The following is a 19955-nucleotide window of genomic DNA, read 5'->3' as shown; positions in this document are numbered from 1 at the left end:
GGATCATCTACATTTTCCTTCATATTATGGATGGTTGATTTGTCTTTACGTAGAAGTGAACTTAATATGATGCGTAAATATTGATTGGGTACCAAGTTGACTAAATATTAAATGCAAAAAGAAAAAACAAAAACTCATAACAAAATTGATACTTGTATATTTTGTGGTTTGAATCTAATAATTGAATTTAAATAAAGTTGAAAGACGTAAGTTTGTCTTGCATCACAAATGGCCAAATTCACTACTTGAATTAATGTAATTTGTGACTAACTTTTGCACTCATTTTCTCTAAAATAAATTGATTAGGACACAGCTGACCATTGATCTTGATACAATTGATCAGGCCTTCAGTTAGATGACTGGAGGCACTGAGAAATTTAGCGCAGGGTCTGTTACAAATCTAGAGGAGCAATCTCGGAGATTTTAATTTCGATTTTATTTTTATTTTAAATAATTAAAGTGCGTATGTATCAGCTATATGCATATCTTAACTTACGCATATGGCTGTTTTTCAATGAAATTAAACCATGTGCCAGACAAAGAGCAACCCAACTACAAGGAGAGATCAATTAATTCCTAGGCTTTCTGTTATTATGCTTGATTATGGGTGTTTGGGAAAGCTTATTAATTCAAGAAGCAGGATATGTTTAGGAACAGTCAAATAGCAGCAACAAGATCAAGAAGAGAAGCATGTGGAGAGCAGAGCAGCCACTAATACTTTCCTTCATATTGATAAAAATATGTAAATAAATACTATATGATGAATTGAAAAAAGCAATATATTGCTCAGAGTTTGATAAAAATTCTTTAAAAAACCGATAAAAATATAATAAAATCAGTATAAAAACGATGACAATAAAAATAATGTATTACTCTACTAAAAATAAATACTTTTAAAATTATAAATCCATAAATATTATTGATATATTATATATATACTTAATTATAAATATTTATTAAATTTATACAACAAAGACTGTTAAAAAATTTAAAAATTTAATCATCAAATTTTAATAAATTTACATACAATTTTTATAATTATTCGGCTTTAATATAAATGACCGATTCCATGTCCTTCAATGTTATTTCATATTATTGTAACTTTTAAAAATTAATTTACATACTATTTTATAATTATTCCTAGTCAATAATATGGACACTAAAAGCATGCTTCTGTTCCCAATACACGAGAATATCAATTAGCTGTGTTGGTTCAGGTTTCTCTCAGAAAATTCCAACAATTCTTAATGACCGGAAGGTTTTCATGCAGGATTGCTCATTCTCATTCTCACACGCCCACTGAAGGAATACTTGACTATGCATCTAGAAAACAATTAATTGTTTTTGAGATTCATTTTTCTAGGATTTTAGCTTTACAAGTTTGAGGCATGATTTTCAATGAAAGAATTCATAAACTTCAGCTTCTGCTTCAAAATCAAAAACTCAAGTTTCTGCTTGCAATCAATGTACAGATCATAAAGCAGCAAAACCAAAATTCCCAAAAACCAGGTAGCTGCCTAAGGGGCTGCGTCGTCGACAGTGTAATGAATCTGTTTCTCAATCATCACCACCCCTTAATTCAATCTTTTCCCAAATAAAACACTGCAAAAGAAGAGAGCAAACACATTGAGGCTCAATCATTAATTTAGAATTTATTTTGCATTAAACACCGACTGAGAGAGCATTTTAGAGAGCTTACTTGTCAAAATCAGTGAACAATCATCCCATGGTTCCAACACAACAAGTTTGTCTAAAAATGTAGTATAAGAGCAGAGATGACAGCTTCCTGGCTCCACCACCCATCCATTTTGATCCTAGGCACAAGATTATAGATGCAACATAAGAAAAGCGAGTGCAACTAGTAAAAGTAAATCATACAACAATAGTAATATTGAGAAAAGATAAATTTTGTTATCGAAGTAAAACTCCTAAAACAATTTTAATAACAAATTGAATTACAGCATAATGCCTGCCGCAATTGCACCGTTGGCCGCAATACTTTAAAAGAATTGATTGCAATTTGCCTGTAGGAACAGAACAAGCAAGGCTAACAGAATTCCCATGGTAAGGGTATAATTGTAGAACATATTTTCATATACTTTCTCCCTATAACTTGAAAAGATCTTTGATACTTATCTCCCAAAAGCTGGAAAAAAAACGAGATTCACATAAGAGCACCAGCACTTGGATCATATTATCAAATTGCAGCAGTACTTGATCACATTATCAAATTGTTAAAACATAATTTTGCCACTCAACTTTAAACAGAATAGGATTCCACATAAGATACTTTATAGAAAACAGAAAAACATTAAGCTGATAAATAGAGTTAGAAGTGGCTACACCATAATAAATCGACCAGTATCACTTGGTGATAAAAGAAAAAGTCAAATACAACAAAAGAAAAAAGATCATCAACATTCACATAGAGCATCAGCACTTTATCACATTATCAAATTGCTAAACAAAATTTTGCAACTCAGTTTCAAACAGATTAGGCTTCCACATAGGTACTTTATGTATAATAGGAAAATATTGAGTTGACAAAGTTAGTTTTGTCAATGGTTGAATTAGAATCAATTCTGTATCCACCCAATGAAGTTCACAAACCGGGCATATAAAGGCCCCAAAAAGATCTACTGGTCAATCCCACAAGTGTAACATTAAGATTCCTTCAGTTAGGTTGAGTTCACAAGTTTGGCAAGTCTTGCATAAATACTTGTGAGCAAATTCAAATGTGGGCTTGTCAACTAAAATGTATGAGTCTCCAATCAGAGGAAAAAGGAGAGATGTAGTAACCTTTGAAGCTGACTGCCAGTGTTTTTAATAGCAGGTCAAGGCTAGAAAAAGGAGAAAGTTAGGGTTCATAAGGGAAAACAAGGGTCCTAGAATTTACAAGTTCAATAGGGACTAAATTGAGTGGAAGCTTTCTGGAATTGGTATTAAATTCAGGATTGCGTTTAGTAGTATTTTAGGTAACTGTGTCTTGATCTGCAATTGCTTATTGCTGAACCGGACAGTGCATCTTTCCAGGCCACAACTTTAGACTGAAGATCTTGAGTTTGTCTGAGTGGTTTCATTATGAAAGAAAATCAACAATATTATACTGTTTATAAAAGTCAAGGGGCTGATAAAGAGAGGAAAAGAAGAAGTTTGTGGCTATCCATAATGCTATAGATGTCTCAAGTACTGTAACTGCAGAATTTACAGGAAGAGCAAAAACAGAAGAAAATTACTAAGGCATGCATACTTCCAAAACCAACTTGTTTAGACTGTTCACAGGGAATTTTGGTAGTTCAAAACATGTTATTTGGCTTTGAAGCTCTGATAGTTGTCCCAGTAAAAGAAAAAGAATGCTTTGGCAGGTAAAAAATACACATTTTTTGTGTAGACGAAAGTGTCCAATTCTTGGAAAAAACAAAGGTGAATTTTGTGACTTTGCCAGATTCCTACAAGGAAAGCACCAGTACAAGATTCAAGCTAACTCAAATCACTCTGATCATGGATATAGAAAAAGTAACACAGGCTTGAACATTCTCAATTCACCTAGATCGAGTCATTTCCAGCACCATGTGCCACACTCTGAGGCAGCTCTTACTGCATCAAGCAATTTAGAGATCATTTAGGTCAATGACTAGTTGACAGAACCACATCTTGACAATTGCTATTCCTGCATTTTCTCTATTCCTCTAAACTTAAAGGCCAAACGTGCCTTGCAGTGTGGTAAACTTCCAGAAAGATTAAATCCCTAACATTAAATTTAAACCAACAACCACAGAGGACCCAGCACAGGTTAGTTTCCAAACTTCATCAATTCTCATTTCAGTAACTACACTCATAAATGCAAAGTGATGGACATGCCGATGAACAAGCCAAATAACTTCACAACAAAAGGCCATTTAGCAAATGAACTAACCTTCCAATCAAGAACTTATTTTTGCAAGGAAGACGAACGGTGTTCCACAAACTTCCAAGAAGGCTGCACGGAATCGGGCAAAGGCATTCCAAACTTCAAAATATCCTTCATCCATTTAACCCGGTTTACCAGTTCCTCCAAGTGCACAATTGCAGCTTCTATTGTATCACAGGACATGGAATTCAACATAATACTTCTATCAGTTCTCATCTTCTTTGATGGACCACGGTTATGGTGACTGTCTTTTTCAGCTGTATCCCCTGCAACTTCAGCTGATGCAACTCCAAAGCGTAAACTTGAAATGCTGTCCGAACAACTAGTTTTGGCAATGCCATCATCTGTGACATGCAAGCTCTTATTTTTTTCGACTGCTTGTATATCCACACATGCAGCAGTACTCTTCACTGGTTGTGTCTTCATGCATGCAGTACTGCTCTCCATTGGTTGTGTCTCAGCACATGCAGTAGTGCTCTCCACTGGTTGCGTCTCCATGCATGAAGTAGTGCTCTTCATTGGTTGCGTCTCCATACATGCAGTTTTGCTCAAAAGACTTTTTCCCAGTAGCTTTGCTCTGTCTGGAGGTGGTAAGCGACTAGTTGAAATACCAGAAGAAACTGACGCATCACACTCCTTTCTTTCTTCATGAATCGTCACCTTAGCAGAGCTCCCTAAACCAGAATCATTCCATGTCAAAGCATGTTCATTCTAATCAAGTCACTAAAGGAACGAGGGGAACAAAGAGAAAGTAAAGCACCGAGGGACAAAGCTAAACATCCTCTGGTGATGACCAAAGCTCAAAATTCAATCAATCAAAATCATCATTGATTAAAAATCCAACATCTAGCACTAATAAAAAAATAAGACCTCAATTTATGACAGACTAAAAGGTAAAATGAACAGAACTTCCATTATGCTCCATCTTTTCATGGTTTTCACAAGATTTGTAACAGAAAGAGATCAGACCGACATTCTTATCACAGGGATATATTGCTTTTTATCTAAAAAGTACCCAGGCGTTTTACGACATCATTATACATTTTACAATATACTTGGAGGATACCATATTTTACCTATCATAAATAGGAAAATAGATGTCAAACATTTCCAACATGTTGTATTAACTCTTAATTTTGATCTCATATACAAACATTTTAAGAGGCATATGTTTGCACCTTCGGAAAGCATTGTCAAGACTCTTCACACCTTTGACAAAGGATGATGACCTCCATTGCAAAGCCACTCAAATCAATGTTCCAAACAAGGCCACACAAATAAAGAATAAAGGGAAATTTAAAATAATATTCAATGTTTGAAAAGCCACAATTCTGTCTGATTACTAAAGAGGCCAGTTCAGGGAGGTATCTTATGCTACAAGCTTCCATTTGTTTAAACATGTTTTGATGCTTAGTAAATGTATAAAGATTTTGGTAGTCTTCCGCATTTCAAACAGGTATGCAAATGCCCATATCATGTAACAATGAGACAACATAGTGTCATCTAGCAACTCATAATCAAACTCGTTAAAATGGCCACCAAAAGAAAAGACAATATAATGGTTCTCCTCTCCCCGCTTGTGACAGGCCTATGAAGCACAGAAACTCTGCATTTAAGAACATATGAAACGATCTTGTTACAATTATCATAAGCACAGAACAACAAACGCCAAAAAAAATCTTCTGCACTGAGAATTTGTGCTTCACTTGGACTTAAATGGAGTTAAATTAATTAAATAAATATATAGAGAAAATCATGCATATAAATAGAGTAAAATGCCAACTACTACTAGCATCAATTTATCTGTTTGTCACAAATCTTATTTACTAATTACACAGCCTGAAACCAATGAAGATAAAAGAAAAACCAAAAGAAACTGGACTCAAATGTTTATATTTTCCTAAAAAGATGAGCTGATAAAAGTATGTCTCCAGCCTTTTTACCTTGATTCACAGGTTTAACAATCCGACCACAAGAGCGACAGTCTTCACTCCCCTGCTACCAGGATTGCATCAAAAGCAAATCAGTTGGCATGGAAAATGAGGCATTGACAAACAAATACAAAACTGCCTAAATGGCACAGGACATGAGGATTCCATATATAACATAATACCAGAAACTTCATTAAGACAATGCACAATAATTGAAGATGAAGCATCATGTCAATAATACTGCAAAATTTTTAACCAAGGGTTATGATTCTGAATTAGTACAACTTGCAGAAGTACCATAAAGTATGTTTAAGTTAGAAGAATTTAATAATTGGACAAAGAAAGGGAGTTTGCTTAGAATCCATTCCAGAACATATAGTCAGAGCAACCCCTGCTGATAATGGAGCTCATTGTCCCCTTATAACAGAGGAGAAATCTCTAAGCTGAGTAAGGACAAAAAATTTTCACATAATCAATAATTGAGGAATGGAAAGGCTGACAAAACACACTAGCAATTAATAAGAACTAAAATCTGCAGCAGTACCAGTCATATTGTTCATTAGTTTTTAAACAGTTCACACAACATGATTTGTTTCAGAAAATAAAGATACAAATTGGACATGTAATATAAGGGAATCACCGTAATCACAGGCACAGTCCAACCATGCTGAGAAGACCAATCCAAGGAAGGACGCAAGTCTTTGCATGAAGCTTCATAAGATAACCCTTCACCAAAAGGAGGTGGAAACAACTCGATCTATAAAGGCAAACATTTATGACAGAGGCAAGAAAATAAGAAAAATACACTATCCATAGTTAACAACAGCATAGAAAAGATGTTAGAAGTTATATCATGAGGAAGTAAAGGCATCACCTGTTTGAAATAATATTGTTACAAGTGGTTCCCACATTGAAAATTTCCAAAGGTTATAATTGTAGAACCTTTATCCTTGAAGCACCATCTAGGTTTTGACTTTATGGTGAAAATTGATGAACTGGATTGCAAATACTGTTTACTCATCACAAGACAGTAATGCCCCAGTCGCAAATAACTTGCAGTTTTAAGAATATCATAGCAAGGTTGCCATTAAGAATAATTACAAAAATAGTGCGTAAACTTGTTAAGACTTGACAATCAATGTTTAAACTTTTAAAAGTTACAGTTTAGTGTGTGAAACCAGTTATCTATATAATTACAAAAATGGTATGTGAACTTATTAAAATTTCACCATAAGTGTTTAAACTTTTAAAAGTTATAATTTGGTATGTGAAACTAGTCAATATCTACAACTGAGTGTATATAGCATATGAATAGCAATTACGGACATGTAACCTTAAAACATACTATTAACTTAGTAGATTAAAAAGAATAAAATGATGAGAAAATCTTTAAAAATCTACTTTTAATATAGTAATACACTGCCCTCACTACCACTATTATTACATTGTTCTCACTATATTTCATCAATTTTTCCAAAAAAATCTCTATCCAACTTTGAGCAATACCTTGTCTTTTTCAACCCATCATTACAAACATCTAAAACAAAATTAATTATTATTAAAGTTAATACTCTCAACTATGATGTTAATTACTAATATTTCTACTTATAAAATGTATAATATTTATTTATATATTTTTGTCTATCTTTGTCATTATCAGTGTTTAAATGAAGATTAAAACTTCTTCATGTAAATATTATTTTCCAGTATTAAAATATAATAGGGTTTGATTTGCCTATATCATTTTTTTTATATAAATGTTTGGTTACACATACTCAAATATTAATAATTTTTAATTATACATACTAAATTGTAACTTGTAAAAGTTTAAACACTTTATTATTAAATTTTAATAAATTCACCTACCATTTTGTAATTATTATTGAAAAGGGGTTATGTGGATAACCTGTAACCTGCTATATACACTCAATCATAAATATTTATTAGGTTCATACACCAAATTGTGACTTTCAAAAAATTTAAACACTTAATTATCAAATCTTAACAAGTTCAAATACTATTTTTATAATTATCCCTTGCATTTATTGAATATCTTGTTTTTCCAAGATCCCATATAGAACTAAGAACAAGAAAATATTACCTAGGGAGGTTTCAAATAGTTCTTTGCTATACAGAATTCTCAACTCAACTAAGCCTTAGGACTATCCTAGTTAGGATCTGACTATGGATTATCATTATTATTATTATCCCTTCTACACCTTTATAGACTACATCTTGGGAAATATGCAAGTCATATGAACCTCTTATACCATCTTTACTCCGTCAACCATAACATGACCATCCTAAATGAAACATCAATCATATACAAATTATGTAATCAAATTACCTCTATCTCCATTCTTTCAATTTGCCTTCTGTAGGTACCGATCCCACATTTTGATAAATTTACAATGAACTCCATCAATGGCAGCTATTTAATTAGATCTATCCTAGCTCTGGTCTTCTGCTGTGATTGTATCGCTTGCTTGGCTCTTTCCTTCTAATAATTTACAGCAAAACGTCTGTTTATTATGTTGACATAGACAAGCAGGACCCCCACTTTTGCTTACATTAATAGCTGAGCTAACAATGAGTCCCACTAATTAGAAACCAAAAAAAATGGAGGCTAAAGTTGTTCACAAGCTATAGTTTAGGGGCCCATCTAGATCCATCTTTTCATAATTATCTCTTTCCTAAATTACTCTCTTTCTCTCGAGCATTCTTCAATAGCCCTTCTTAAATTAATAAAATCGTCAAACTTTTATCCTTAAAATTTGCAACAAATGCCATGCATCTTCCTCTTCTCACCAAAATCAAATAGTTGATGATTCTTTATCTCTAGCTTGATTCCAATTTCCATGACCTTAGCCATCCACTTGTTCCACTCCAATCAATTATATAACCATCATCAAAGTGAGAAAGAGGTAAAAAATTATCACCATCCATATCATAAATTCATAAAAAAGAAAAGGATAATGGAGAAAGAGTAGCATTAAATTAAGAGATTTTTGAGTAATTGCGAGGTTTTAAGATATTTAGTTTCTATTGATCTCTGGATTTGACATTTTGAGAAAAAACATAAATTGTCAAATTCAGTAACCAATTAGTATGTTATGACTTCAAGATTTTTAAATAATGGAGAAAGAATTTTTTAATGCTAACAAGTTCTCTTTGATGCTAATGTTGCTTGATTTGTCGTAGCTTGATTTTGTTGAAGATGATGTTTTTAATTTAGGTTTGATTTAAAAGCAATGATTTGATTTATCAAGTTATATGATTATATAGGTAAGAAAAAAAATGAAAGTTAAACTAAAGAAAATTCATCATTTATTAGATTCAAAACTTCAATCTTATTACAAGATGAATATTAACATGTCCATTGATTAGGAAGATTTAATATAGCTGACTTATAGGAATTAGATTAGTTAATCTACCTAAAGGAGGACTGGTTTTGTGTGTGTATGTGTGTATTTGTAAGATTATGAAATCAATACACAAAAAAGTTTTCTCCTAGTTTTGGTTATGATTACAATTCTGAGGGAAAAAAAAAACACAAATTAAGTAAAATGGGAAAATGGTATAAAAGTATTGGCAGGCCCCCTAACTATCACCAATAAACCACTTGAATCCTTCATTTTTCTTTTAATTGCCAATTAGTAGTACCCATTGCCAACTCAGCTATCAATATCGACAAGTTGGTCCGCCTAGTCCATGTCATAATAACAAATAAGCATTTTGTTGTGGTTTAATGAAATAACAATTCAAATGGGCTACTTATGAAAGAAAAAGTTGTTAACAATTTAACAATAAGGGCCCAAGTGGCTCACCGGCTATAGTGAAAGTGCATGTCGAAAACATGCTATAGTTTTCCAAGTATGAGGAGCATCCAATATGCTATTTATTTTATCACAAGAGCATAGTTACAAAACTAGCTAACTTACAAGTTGCATCTCATGCAACTAGCTACCATGCAAAAGTCAAGAATGTAGCAAGTAGTATTGTTTGGTTTGGCTCCTAAATACGATAGTTGTGTAGGATGTGCATAGATAACCATTATATTATCAACACAACTACCATCATACTACCTCCCTATTCCTTGTTGTAAGAAATGCTTTTTTGAATTCAAGGGTCATTTCAAAAATTGATTCAAAGAATGGTTATTGTAAGAAAATAAAGTTTGCAAATTTATTATATAAATAAAAGAATTTAAGAACAAAAACAGGTGGGACAAGCATATTACCTGAAACTTCTCGGGCCCTAATACATTAGTCAACCTTCCAGACCAATAACAACCGTCGGACCACCAGTCCACTAAATCACCCACCTTCCAAACATCATTTAAAATGACGCTCACTTCTGAGATGCTATTAATATCAAACGATTCGCCTTCATGATAAACAGGAGGAAAGTGTGGGCGAATCATCAAGGTCAAATCCTTAGATTTACTAGATCTTTTCTGATAAAGTTTTGTCCATCGCACCTCTATAAACAATAACAAGATAACTATCCTGTTTGGTACAGAAACTTTGCACTATGTTTCAATTTAGTCCTAATTCTTCAATTTTTTTTCTTTTTGGCACAAAACCTTGTATTTTAACTAAAGGAATTAGGGTCAATTTGAATGATGTGTCAGCTAGAAAGAGAATATGCTTTTAGAATTCGTTACATTGGACAATGAATCATTATACAATTTAATTAAAAGAAAAGTACAAAAAAATAGAAATAATTTTATCATTTGATAACTTTTCGTATATAGTTTTCTTTTAAGACGAAAATAAATATGGTTAATAATCATAACAAAAAGAAGTATCTAATTGTTAAAAAAGTGCAGCTCGGCAAGGATTCAGCTATCTTTACTCCGATCAACCATCATTATCATATTGTTTGTGTTTGATAATATGAGTTTACAGTTTAATAACTCAAAATGTCATTGTTTAACTATTAAATTGATCTCATCGGATCAGTGACTTCTTAAACCACAATTTGACGGTCAAACAATGAGAATTAGAAGTTGTTAAGCTTTAAACTCATTATCAAACATGGGCAACATGATGATGATGACCAATTAGAGTGAAGGTGACTGAAACCTTTTCTTATCACGACTTATAACTATATACCTTTGTCTTATGAAAAACCACATACTAAAAATCGTAAAACAATTAAACCACAAGGTACTTTTTTGTACTTATCCATTTAATTAATTATGACTTGAGTCACCGTCTCAAAAAGAATGATTTAAGTCAACATATGAGATACATGCATTCTGCCTAGCATATTGATTCAATCCAATGTGGCGAATTATAAAAGCACAGACCTGTCTAAGCTAGCATCATCATCAAAATTTGGTCAGAGTCTTAAGGTAACTAAATTTGAAACTAAAGCAAAATATTTGGTACCAAAAAGAAAAAAAGTTAAATAATTAGTATAAAATGAAAGCACAGTGCAAAATTTTGAAACCAAATGAGATAGTTACGCACAATAACATATTAATTAAAAATGAATATGCAAGTGGATGGAAAAGATCATAAAATGTAAGCAATCTATAACATTTTATCCTCGAAACATTCCTTAAGCATTAGAATCCTAGGTGTTCAATTGTTTTCTTTTTCCAATATTAAGAAGGGAAAAGTAAGGAATTTCTTAATAGTTCGTCCACTAGATAATTACAACCTACTTTAGACTGGCATGATAAAGTACATTCATAAATTGTTAGCGTTACTAACTTCTAAGCATGACGCTGAGATGCATAATATTAAAGGTTTGCATATGCTTAATGCATACAAATATTTTTACTGAACAATGTGAAGGGGTAACTTACTCTCATCTGGAAAGTCATAGTACTCCACAGCGTGCCCTGCCACACCTTTTTTTCGTCCAATTTCCTTTATCTAATGGGAACTGTACATTAGTTGGAAGTCCCAAACAAGAAAGAAATAACCTTGCAATTAAAAGAAAACCAATACATGTTTATAGCTACCCATACACACTCTATAAGCAACTCACACTTTCTAAGCTAACTAAAACATACAATAACCAATCTAACCAACCCTCACACATGAGACTCTAGCATAGACATATAATAGATTTTTTTGCCACTTCATCCACATATGTGGGGTACCCCGTCCATACACTTGGTCCACTAGCTCAAACTTGAGATGTACCATATACATTTGAATAATTTATGAACCTTAATGCAATGCTGTAAGATTTAAACCTTACATCCTAAAAGCACATTTACCTTACATTTATTTACCCCATTAGCTAATATTAAAATGGCAGAAAGCAAAATTTGGATCCAAAACTATAATGCTTTTTTATAATTAAGTCCCTCATATTTGAAATGGTATAATTGGATCCTCTTATTTTAAAATTTGGTGTCAGTAAGCCATTAAGTTAACAGACGTTTGCACGTGTTTTATAAGCTCTGAGAAAATCAAGTGCAAAAACTTATTTAATAATAAAATAATAATAATATGACAGCAAAAAGCATAATTGAACCTCTGCACTTCAATTTTTTTTTTTTTTTTTTTTTTTTGTAATTAAGCCCCTCATGTTTGATCAGACCCTTTTATTCAATCTCCATACTTAATAAAAATTCTTTGATTTTGCCTTTATCTTCTCCATTTGCCATTTCTATCTTTCTTCTTCTTCTCAGACAATCAATTAAACAAACAACCAATAACAATAATACAAGCCAACTAACAAAATACCTTCAATTCTAATACCCACAAACCAAAACATTTAAGATAAAAGAAATAAAAGAAAATATTTCTTGTTGACAAATTAAACTAACCCACAACCTCTGAACACAGACCCACTTATATTTATAGGTTTATGTATCAAATGTTTGTATGAAAAATTAGAATAGTTGAAGAAAAGACTACATCTTTTTTCATAAGAAGAAAAGAAGGAGAATTGAGAAGGTTGAAAAGCCATTGAGAGAATGTGTGAGAATTAGAGAGAAATTTCCACTTTCAATTTCTTCCCCAAATTCAGATATAACCCTAACTCTAGATCCCAAATCTTATTTAATACCCATTTCTATTCTTTTTTTGTTATTATTATCAAAATAATGAAAAACCATTTTTAGAATTATATACTTAAAAGTTGTCGAGTCAAGATAGGCCTAATAGTCTAAAAAAATAAAAACATTTGCAGTAGTTTACTATTTTAGTCAATTCTTCAAAAGATTGTTAATTTATCCATGATTCTGGCTAAATTGAGTTGTTGGTCAAAACTAAACAACATAGATGGTAACATGAATGTAATTAAGGAAATAAGAATTCAAAATTAAGAAACATGTATAAATAATGTAACATTCAAATCCATCAATTTAGATTTTTCATTTCCTAACCGGTGTCCATATCACTGTCCGCGTTGCTTAATTTTGAAAAACAACTAAATTATGCCAAAATTGCACTCAATTTGCTAAACATGGCTAAATTGACAATTTGTAAACAATTAACCAAAATAGCAAAATTTCGTAAAGGTTTGGATTGTTTAGGCTATTAGGCCTCAAGATAATATGTTTTGATTAGGCCATTTAGATAGGAAGCTCGTGACACCAAATTGTAAAGTAGGAGGATCCAATTCCATTTTCAAACATGAGGAACTTAATTACAAAACACATTACAATTCAGGGGCCCAATTGTGCTTTTTACCTATTAAAATTGTATTATTACACCTTAGTGTTTGAAGCTGTTAATATTTGCTATTTTGCTCTATTTCACTTTAATCGAATGCATTTGGCCAAATTTATCCACTATAATACTAAAACAAAGTATTGTACTTCCTCATAAACAATGCAAATGTATAATCTCAATCTTTTCTTTTATCTCCCTCGCTTTCTCATTGTCTTTCTATTACCTTTTGCAAAACCTTGATTTCTCCTCTTTCTATCTCCACAAATAAATTCCTAAATAGTAACTAAAATTTGGGGCATGTTTCAAATTAAGTGTTATATTTCAATCTTTTTAATTTTTTTTGGTCTCCAAATTATATTTTCGTATCATAGAGAAATCACCATCCTAAATTCTATTGAAATGGCAATTAGAGGATGAATATTTTGAAGGATATCTCCACATTAAATGTCACCTCAGCAAACACATCATTTTGCAAACGAAGTTTAGGTGGTACACCAAGTTTTGGGATTTGTTTTAGAAAGGGTACTGAATTTCAATGTTTTTCTTTTTATTAAAATAAAGTATGTGTGAAGACTAATTCACAAAGTGCAATAGTTTGAAAAAATATATATATATATATTCAATTCAAATTGGGGTAAATAAGAATCATATTCTGCCTAAAGTTAGTATTGTGTTTCACTCTCAGCAACAATTAAGTATAGCCTAATAAACAAGTAAAAAATGACAAATATAAAAATGGAAATGTTAAATTTAAAATTGGGCCCCTCATGTTCGAAACGGATAGCTACGCCCTCCAATTATTCTCATTGGTATCACAAGGCCCCCAAGTAAACAGTCTTGATACAAATCTATTTTGTAGTTAATGTCATTAAGTAAAAAAAACAAAAAACAGAACATTATTCACTTATGATTAACTAAAAAAAAAAAAGAATTTATATAATAAAAAGAAAAGTAAGACTAGCCTATAGAAGAGACATTTAGGTGTCATGATTAGAGTTATTTCTCTAAATCAAATGGGGAAGAAAGGTTTTCAAGTGGAATTCTCCTCGAAAATTTAGCACAATGTCATCTCAACCAAAAAGCAAATGATACGACACATGCTAACATCTATTTACTTAGGAGCCTCGTGAATCTAATAGAAATATTTGGAGGACCTAATTACATTGTTTCGTACACAAGGGGCCGAGACCCAGTAGAAGTACACGTGTCAGGCCCAATAACGGTTCTTACCAAAAATGATCAAAGGATCATATAAATACTAACTTTAACCACCATATGTCTCCATTTTGTGCCAATTCTATAAAATCTTTTCTTTTTTGTTATAAGCCTTCTATTTTAGTTTCAAACTGAGTTACCTAAACGGGTGACGTGTCAACTGTAATAGAAATACACTTCAGGAATTTAGTATATTGGACCCATATTACTAGACAATTTAATCATTTATGGCTTGAATCAATATCCAGGACATTTGCATTCTGCCTAGCATGTTGATTCAAATGATGATTAATTAAATTGTCAAGTAATTTAGCGAATTTTAAAAACATATTCCTATTTCAGCTAACATATCATCCAAAATTAGTAAGAATCTCTATGAGAAACACAATATATACCAAAAGGTAAAGATTTAAGAATTAGTACCAAATGAAAATACAGTAAAGTCTCTCTATAGTGATACTCTATATAGAAATAGCTTCTACATAGTGACAAAAGATTTCGATTCCAATGTGGACTAGTTATAAATAGAAATAAACTTTCTATTATAATAAGTTATACATTTTATAAGTCCCGTTTAAAAAAAATATTCCTCTATATAGTAATATTTGTATACATAATATTAAAAAATATATAATATGCTATGTTTCATTTTACTGTAGTATTATTGTCTCATTAATTTTATTTGTATAATATGACAAGGTATCAACGTATTTTATTTCTGATTTCTATCATCTCACTAGCAAGATTAAGTATTGAGTAAAAAAAGACTTAATACTCAAACTTCTATTAAGTTATACCCTTTTCATAGTCATAAATTTTATTGGGTCACAAGTGTATAACTATAAAAAGGTTTTACTATATAGTATAAAATTTTAGTACTAAATGAGATAGTTACCCCATCAAGGTCCTACCCCTAGCTACATGAATTCAAACTAGAAACATGGTAAGAACCATTTAGATTTGAATTTAGATAGGCGACACAAATAATATTGGAACTCTTTTAACTTTCATGAATACCTTGCAGCGGAACCATGCACCACGATAACCAGAAACAAAAGATCTTGCCTCCGCAAGTTGGCCAACTTTAAATGGAAGATTATACTTATCCATCTCAAAGGAAAATATACCTACAAAAGTAGGATATTTATTGTCAAAAGAAATGCAAAAGGGAAAAACAAAAGAAAATGTATAAGAGAAGGATAAATTCCAGATTACTGAACTTCGGCATAAGTTTCAAAATGGTATATATATTAACCTTTTTTTCTTTTTAATACCCAAACCCAAGACAACATGGCAACTGGATATCATGTTAGCAGTCACGTTAGAGAAAAAGTAAATTACCTCATGGTCATCGAAAATAATATCATTATTTCATTTTTTTTATTTCAGAACTGTGATTTCTATTTTGGTTTTAGATGATACATAATGAAGACAGTTCAGGTAAATTTTTCTTCTCTACCAAACTGTTGGACTTAATATTAGTTGGTACTAATCTTTCAATTTTTTTCCTTAATACTAGTAATTCTATTTATGTATCAGTTTTGGATACCTATAACTTTTTCAGTCTATTTTTGTTGATGTAGAGCTTGAAAATAAAATTCTTAGTTAATTTGCTACATTAACAATGCCCATTCACTAACAAATTATCTTGCTGAGTGTGTGGGACCCATCTTAAACACATTTTAGAGATGAATCCCACATAGTAGGATAAGTTACTGATATAACAGTAAGAATAATGCATTTACAATTACCGCATCAGCAAAAATAGATTAAGAAAAAAATTGAAGATACTCTTTCTCCCCCTTTCTCTCTTCCCACCTATTCCCCTCTCCTACTATTCTTTACATCTTATAAAAATTAAATTACTCAATAATTTATTCTATAGGAAAATGCAAAAAATTGACCATATGGTTTAATCTTTTGACACAAGAGGTCATATTTTTTTCTTTATAACACTTTAGTATCTGAAAATTATATATTGTTCTTGTCAAATAGATAGCAAAATATAATTCCCTAGTCTTGTCAGATCATTCAAATCTCGTCAAAATCGACTAAGATTAAAGAAAAAACTGAATTGTGAAATTAATTTCTTTCTTTGATTTTTTTTCTACAAACTCTATAAAGTCTAACATGACTAGTCTTAGATGAAAGCTAAATTTATAAGAATTGGAATGGTAATAAAATGGGGAACTGCACTTATTTTTTAATAATATGCACTTTCATCACTCGTGTAAACAGTGTCTATTTAGGTGTTAGTATGGTGTCTATTCAAATATTGTGTGAAATTAGTGAATAGGACAATAAAGTTGCTCAATTCTGCATTTTTATTATTTTCTTTAAATATGAAATTTTATTTTATTAGATGGAAGAAAATAAAGTACTGCATTTTTTTCCTAATTTAAATAAAAAATATCTTTACTTATCCTAAAATAAATTTCATTTTAATATAGACTCCCGTAAGGATAAGAATATTCTAACTAATGAAAGGATTATTACGATGAACGGTATATAAAAAGGAAGAATGAAATTGCATATTTTAAAAAACGTAAGTGCAGATTATGTCATCGACCAATTAACACTACAACTATTTAATTAATAGCATCTTAATTCTCAAGATGGGTCAAATTTTGAGTTTCCCTTTTATTTTAAAACTAAAATTTGTATTCTTAATACAAAATCTATTTCATTTGAAATAAAATCTACATTTTTTATATAACATACCAAATATGGATCTCTTAGAGATAGATTGCGTGCACAAGATCTAGGGAAGGTCAATCAAGCCGATATCAGAAGTGGCCACCGCTTGCGGTGGTCAGCCTTGAAACAATCCGGATTTCAGAATCAGATCTATTTTCTCTCTCCTTCGAAGCTGACAACAGCTCGTATGCTTAGCTGGCGACTTGAGACAGGCTGTAGGCGGTGGCCTGAGGTCGACAACGTCGGAACTAACAAAAACGGGGTTGGTGGATGACGATGGTAGTTCGAAAGATCTCGAGCCCTAGGCGTTTTTAGATGAAAGAAGGGCGGTGGCGGTGGAAGCGGTGGCTGGCCGGCCGGTTTTGGCCGGAAAAAAAAAAGGAAAGGAAAAGATTTTGAGAAGTTTTGAAATATGAAAATAACTATTCAGTTGGATTTTGTGTTTGGTTTCTTGAAAATTTTGGAAAATCGGCTAGGTTTCTATGAAGGGAAATTTGAACGGATGGATTTTTCTTTTGCGCAGGGAACCGATTGATTGGCATATATATAGATTCTGGCAACACGCAAGTGACCTAGTGGAAAATACCTTCACCCTTCTCTTTGGATATGTGAAGGCTGTACTTTTGAAACATATTTACTCTTTTCCTTTTTTTTTTTTTTTTTTTTTGATGTTTTTTTATGCATTTTTTAAAATATTTTTCTTTTCTAGATATAAAAGATAAATAAAAAGTTAGTAAATAAATTATTTTTAAAGAGTTATTAAATTTTTAATAATTTTTATAAAATTTATGATTTAATAAATAATTTTTACAGATTTTACTTAAAAGTATTTTTATTAATTTTTATAGACTATTATTTAATTATTTAAAAATAAATTTAATCATTTTACTTTTATTATTTTTTTCATTCTTTTCCGTTTACTTTAAATACTATTCCCCCATAATGTTATACATAAAATAATATATTTTATTTTATTATTATATTAAATTCATACCAGTTTTAAATTTTTTTATTTCATAATATAAATATTATTTTTTTATTAAGAGAATAATTCTTTAAAATCAAATTATCATATTACAATTTATCTCCAATTAAACTACCAAATTTATGTCATACTTGTTATATTTTGTTCATTACTTATTTGATAAATACTTAAATCAATAATAATCACGCTTATTAAATTATTTGATAAATACTTAAACCGATAATTATGCTTACCAACATAAAAAATTTATCTAAATAATCTTTCTAATAAAATCTAGAAGTCTATATATGGTAGGGTTATTTGCTCAAAAGAATTCATTAAATATTTTATTTTAAATTTATATATTTTATGAGATTCTTTTAAAATTAATTTAAAAATTTTTGATTAATATTTTTGTATGTGTGAGTATACAAAAATATTATTAGTAAATAATTTTTAATTTTTAAAGTTTCATCATTTTTTATATATTTTATAAGATGGATAACATAATAAAGAGAAATAAAGACGATAATACAGGAAAATTTGAAAAGAAAAAAGATGAGTTTAAAAAAAAAAGTCTATTGAAATCTTGATGAAAGTGAAAGAGAAATTTTACGAATTTTTATCCATAAAAATGCATAAAAAGTCATTAAAAATATATGAAAATTCATGTCTATAAAAGCTAATAATTTTTTAAATATTAATTTATTTTTAAAGACTTTATAAAAATTATAATTGAATACCTCATAACTTTTACAGACTTTTTAAAAATACCCTGTGACTTATTTAAAATTTTTCAAAGTCATTATTGAATACACTTTAACTTTTAAACTCTATTAAAATCATGAGAAATATGCATTGAGTTTTCGAGTTGGTGTACTTCTCTATTTCTTTGTGTTTTCTGACTTGGTATCAAAGCCAATCCATGGCCAACGCCAATACTTAATCAAATTCATCTCTTTTCTCTTTTTAAGGAATGCTTTCATAACCCTCATTAGTTAAATTAGATGATGATAATTTTCTGCTTTGGAAAAACATGATATTGCTAGTTTTGAGAGATCACAAACTTGAAGGTCTCTTAAATGGTGAAACACCTTGTTCAACCCAATTTGTCGTTTCTACAATCACCACTTCTGCATCTGTTGTTTTAGGAACACCAACAACCAAGAAAGAGTCCAATCATGAATATGATGCTTGGATTTCAAAAGACTAACTTTATTAGGTTCGCTATACAATTCAATTCAACCACGAGTTGTAGCTCGATTGATGGGTTACACAACCTGAAGGGACCTATGTGGAGGCATAAAACAGTATTTTGGAATGCAGAATAAGTCTCGTGTTTATTTTCCTAACTAGAGAATTGTAAAAGGTTAGGAAGGGCTCAATAAAGATCGAAGAATATCTCAATGCAATCAAATCAATTGCAAAAAACTTGGCTTTGACTGGAAAGCCAATTGAAAGTACTAATCTTATCACTCAAATTCTTGCCGGATTGGATGAAGAATATACTCTAATTATTGTTCACATTACAGACAGAGAATCAATCATTTGGGGGAACTACAATAAATATTAAATGACTTATGAAAGTCAGTTAG

The 19955-nt window shown here is 30.9% G+C and overlaps 1 protein-coding gene across 3 annotated transcripts; it reads right to left on the bottom strand.

The window, feature by feature from the left end:
* Positions 1-1300: 1300 nt before the first annotated feature.
* Positions 1301-18064, bottom strand: LOC8276931. Of its 3 annotated transcripts, none has more exons than XM_015723413.3 (9): positions 17421-18064; positions 15717-15826; positions 11660-11729; positions 10082-10323; positions 6482-6598; positions 5854-5908; positions 3917-4584; positions 1700-1814; positions 1301-1602 (listed from the first exon to the last, which is right to left on the bottom strand). In XM_015723413.3, the coding sequence occupies exons 2-7, from the start codon at positions 15807-15809 to the stop codon at positions 3932-3934; spliced, it is 1230 nt and encodes a 409-aa protein (XP_015578899.2). In that variant the 5' UTR covers positions 15810-15826; positions 17421-18064; the 3' UTR covers positions 1301-1602; positions 1700-1814; positions 3917-3931. The 3 variants fall into 3 exon arrangements, with proteins under 3 accessions (XP_015578899.2, XP_015578900.2, XP_015578901.2); XM_015723414.3 differs by having other exon boundaries at positions 5854-5905; XM_015723415.3 differs by having other exon boundaries at positions 10082-10227; positions 17421-18061.
* Between the last annotated feature and the right edge of the window lie 1891 nt (positions 18065-19955).

Source organism: Ricinus communis, chromosome 5, assembly GCF_019578655.1.
Source record: "Ricinus communis isolate WT05 ecotype wild-type chromosome 5, ASM1957865v1, whole genome shotgun sequence".
Classification (NCBI taxonomy): Eukaryota; Viridiplantae; Streptophyta; class Magnoliopsida; order Malpighiales; family Euphorbiaceae; genus Ricinus; species Ricinus communis.
Note: the sequence above shows the minus strand (reverse complement) of the source record. Positions and strands in the feature narration are given on the sequence as shown.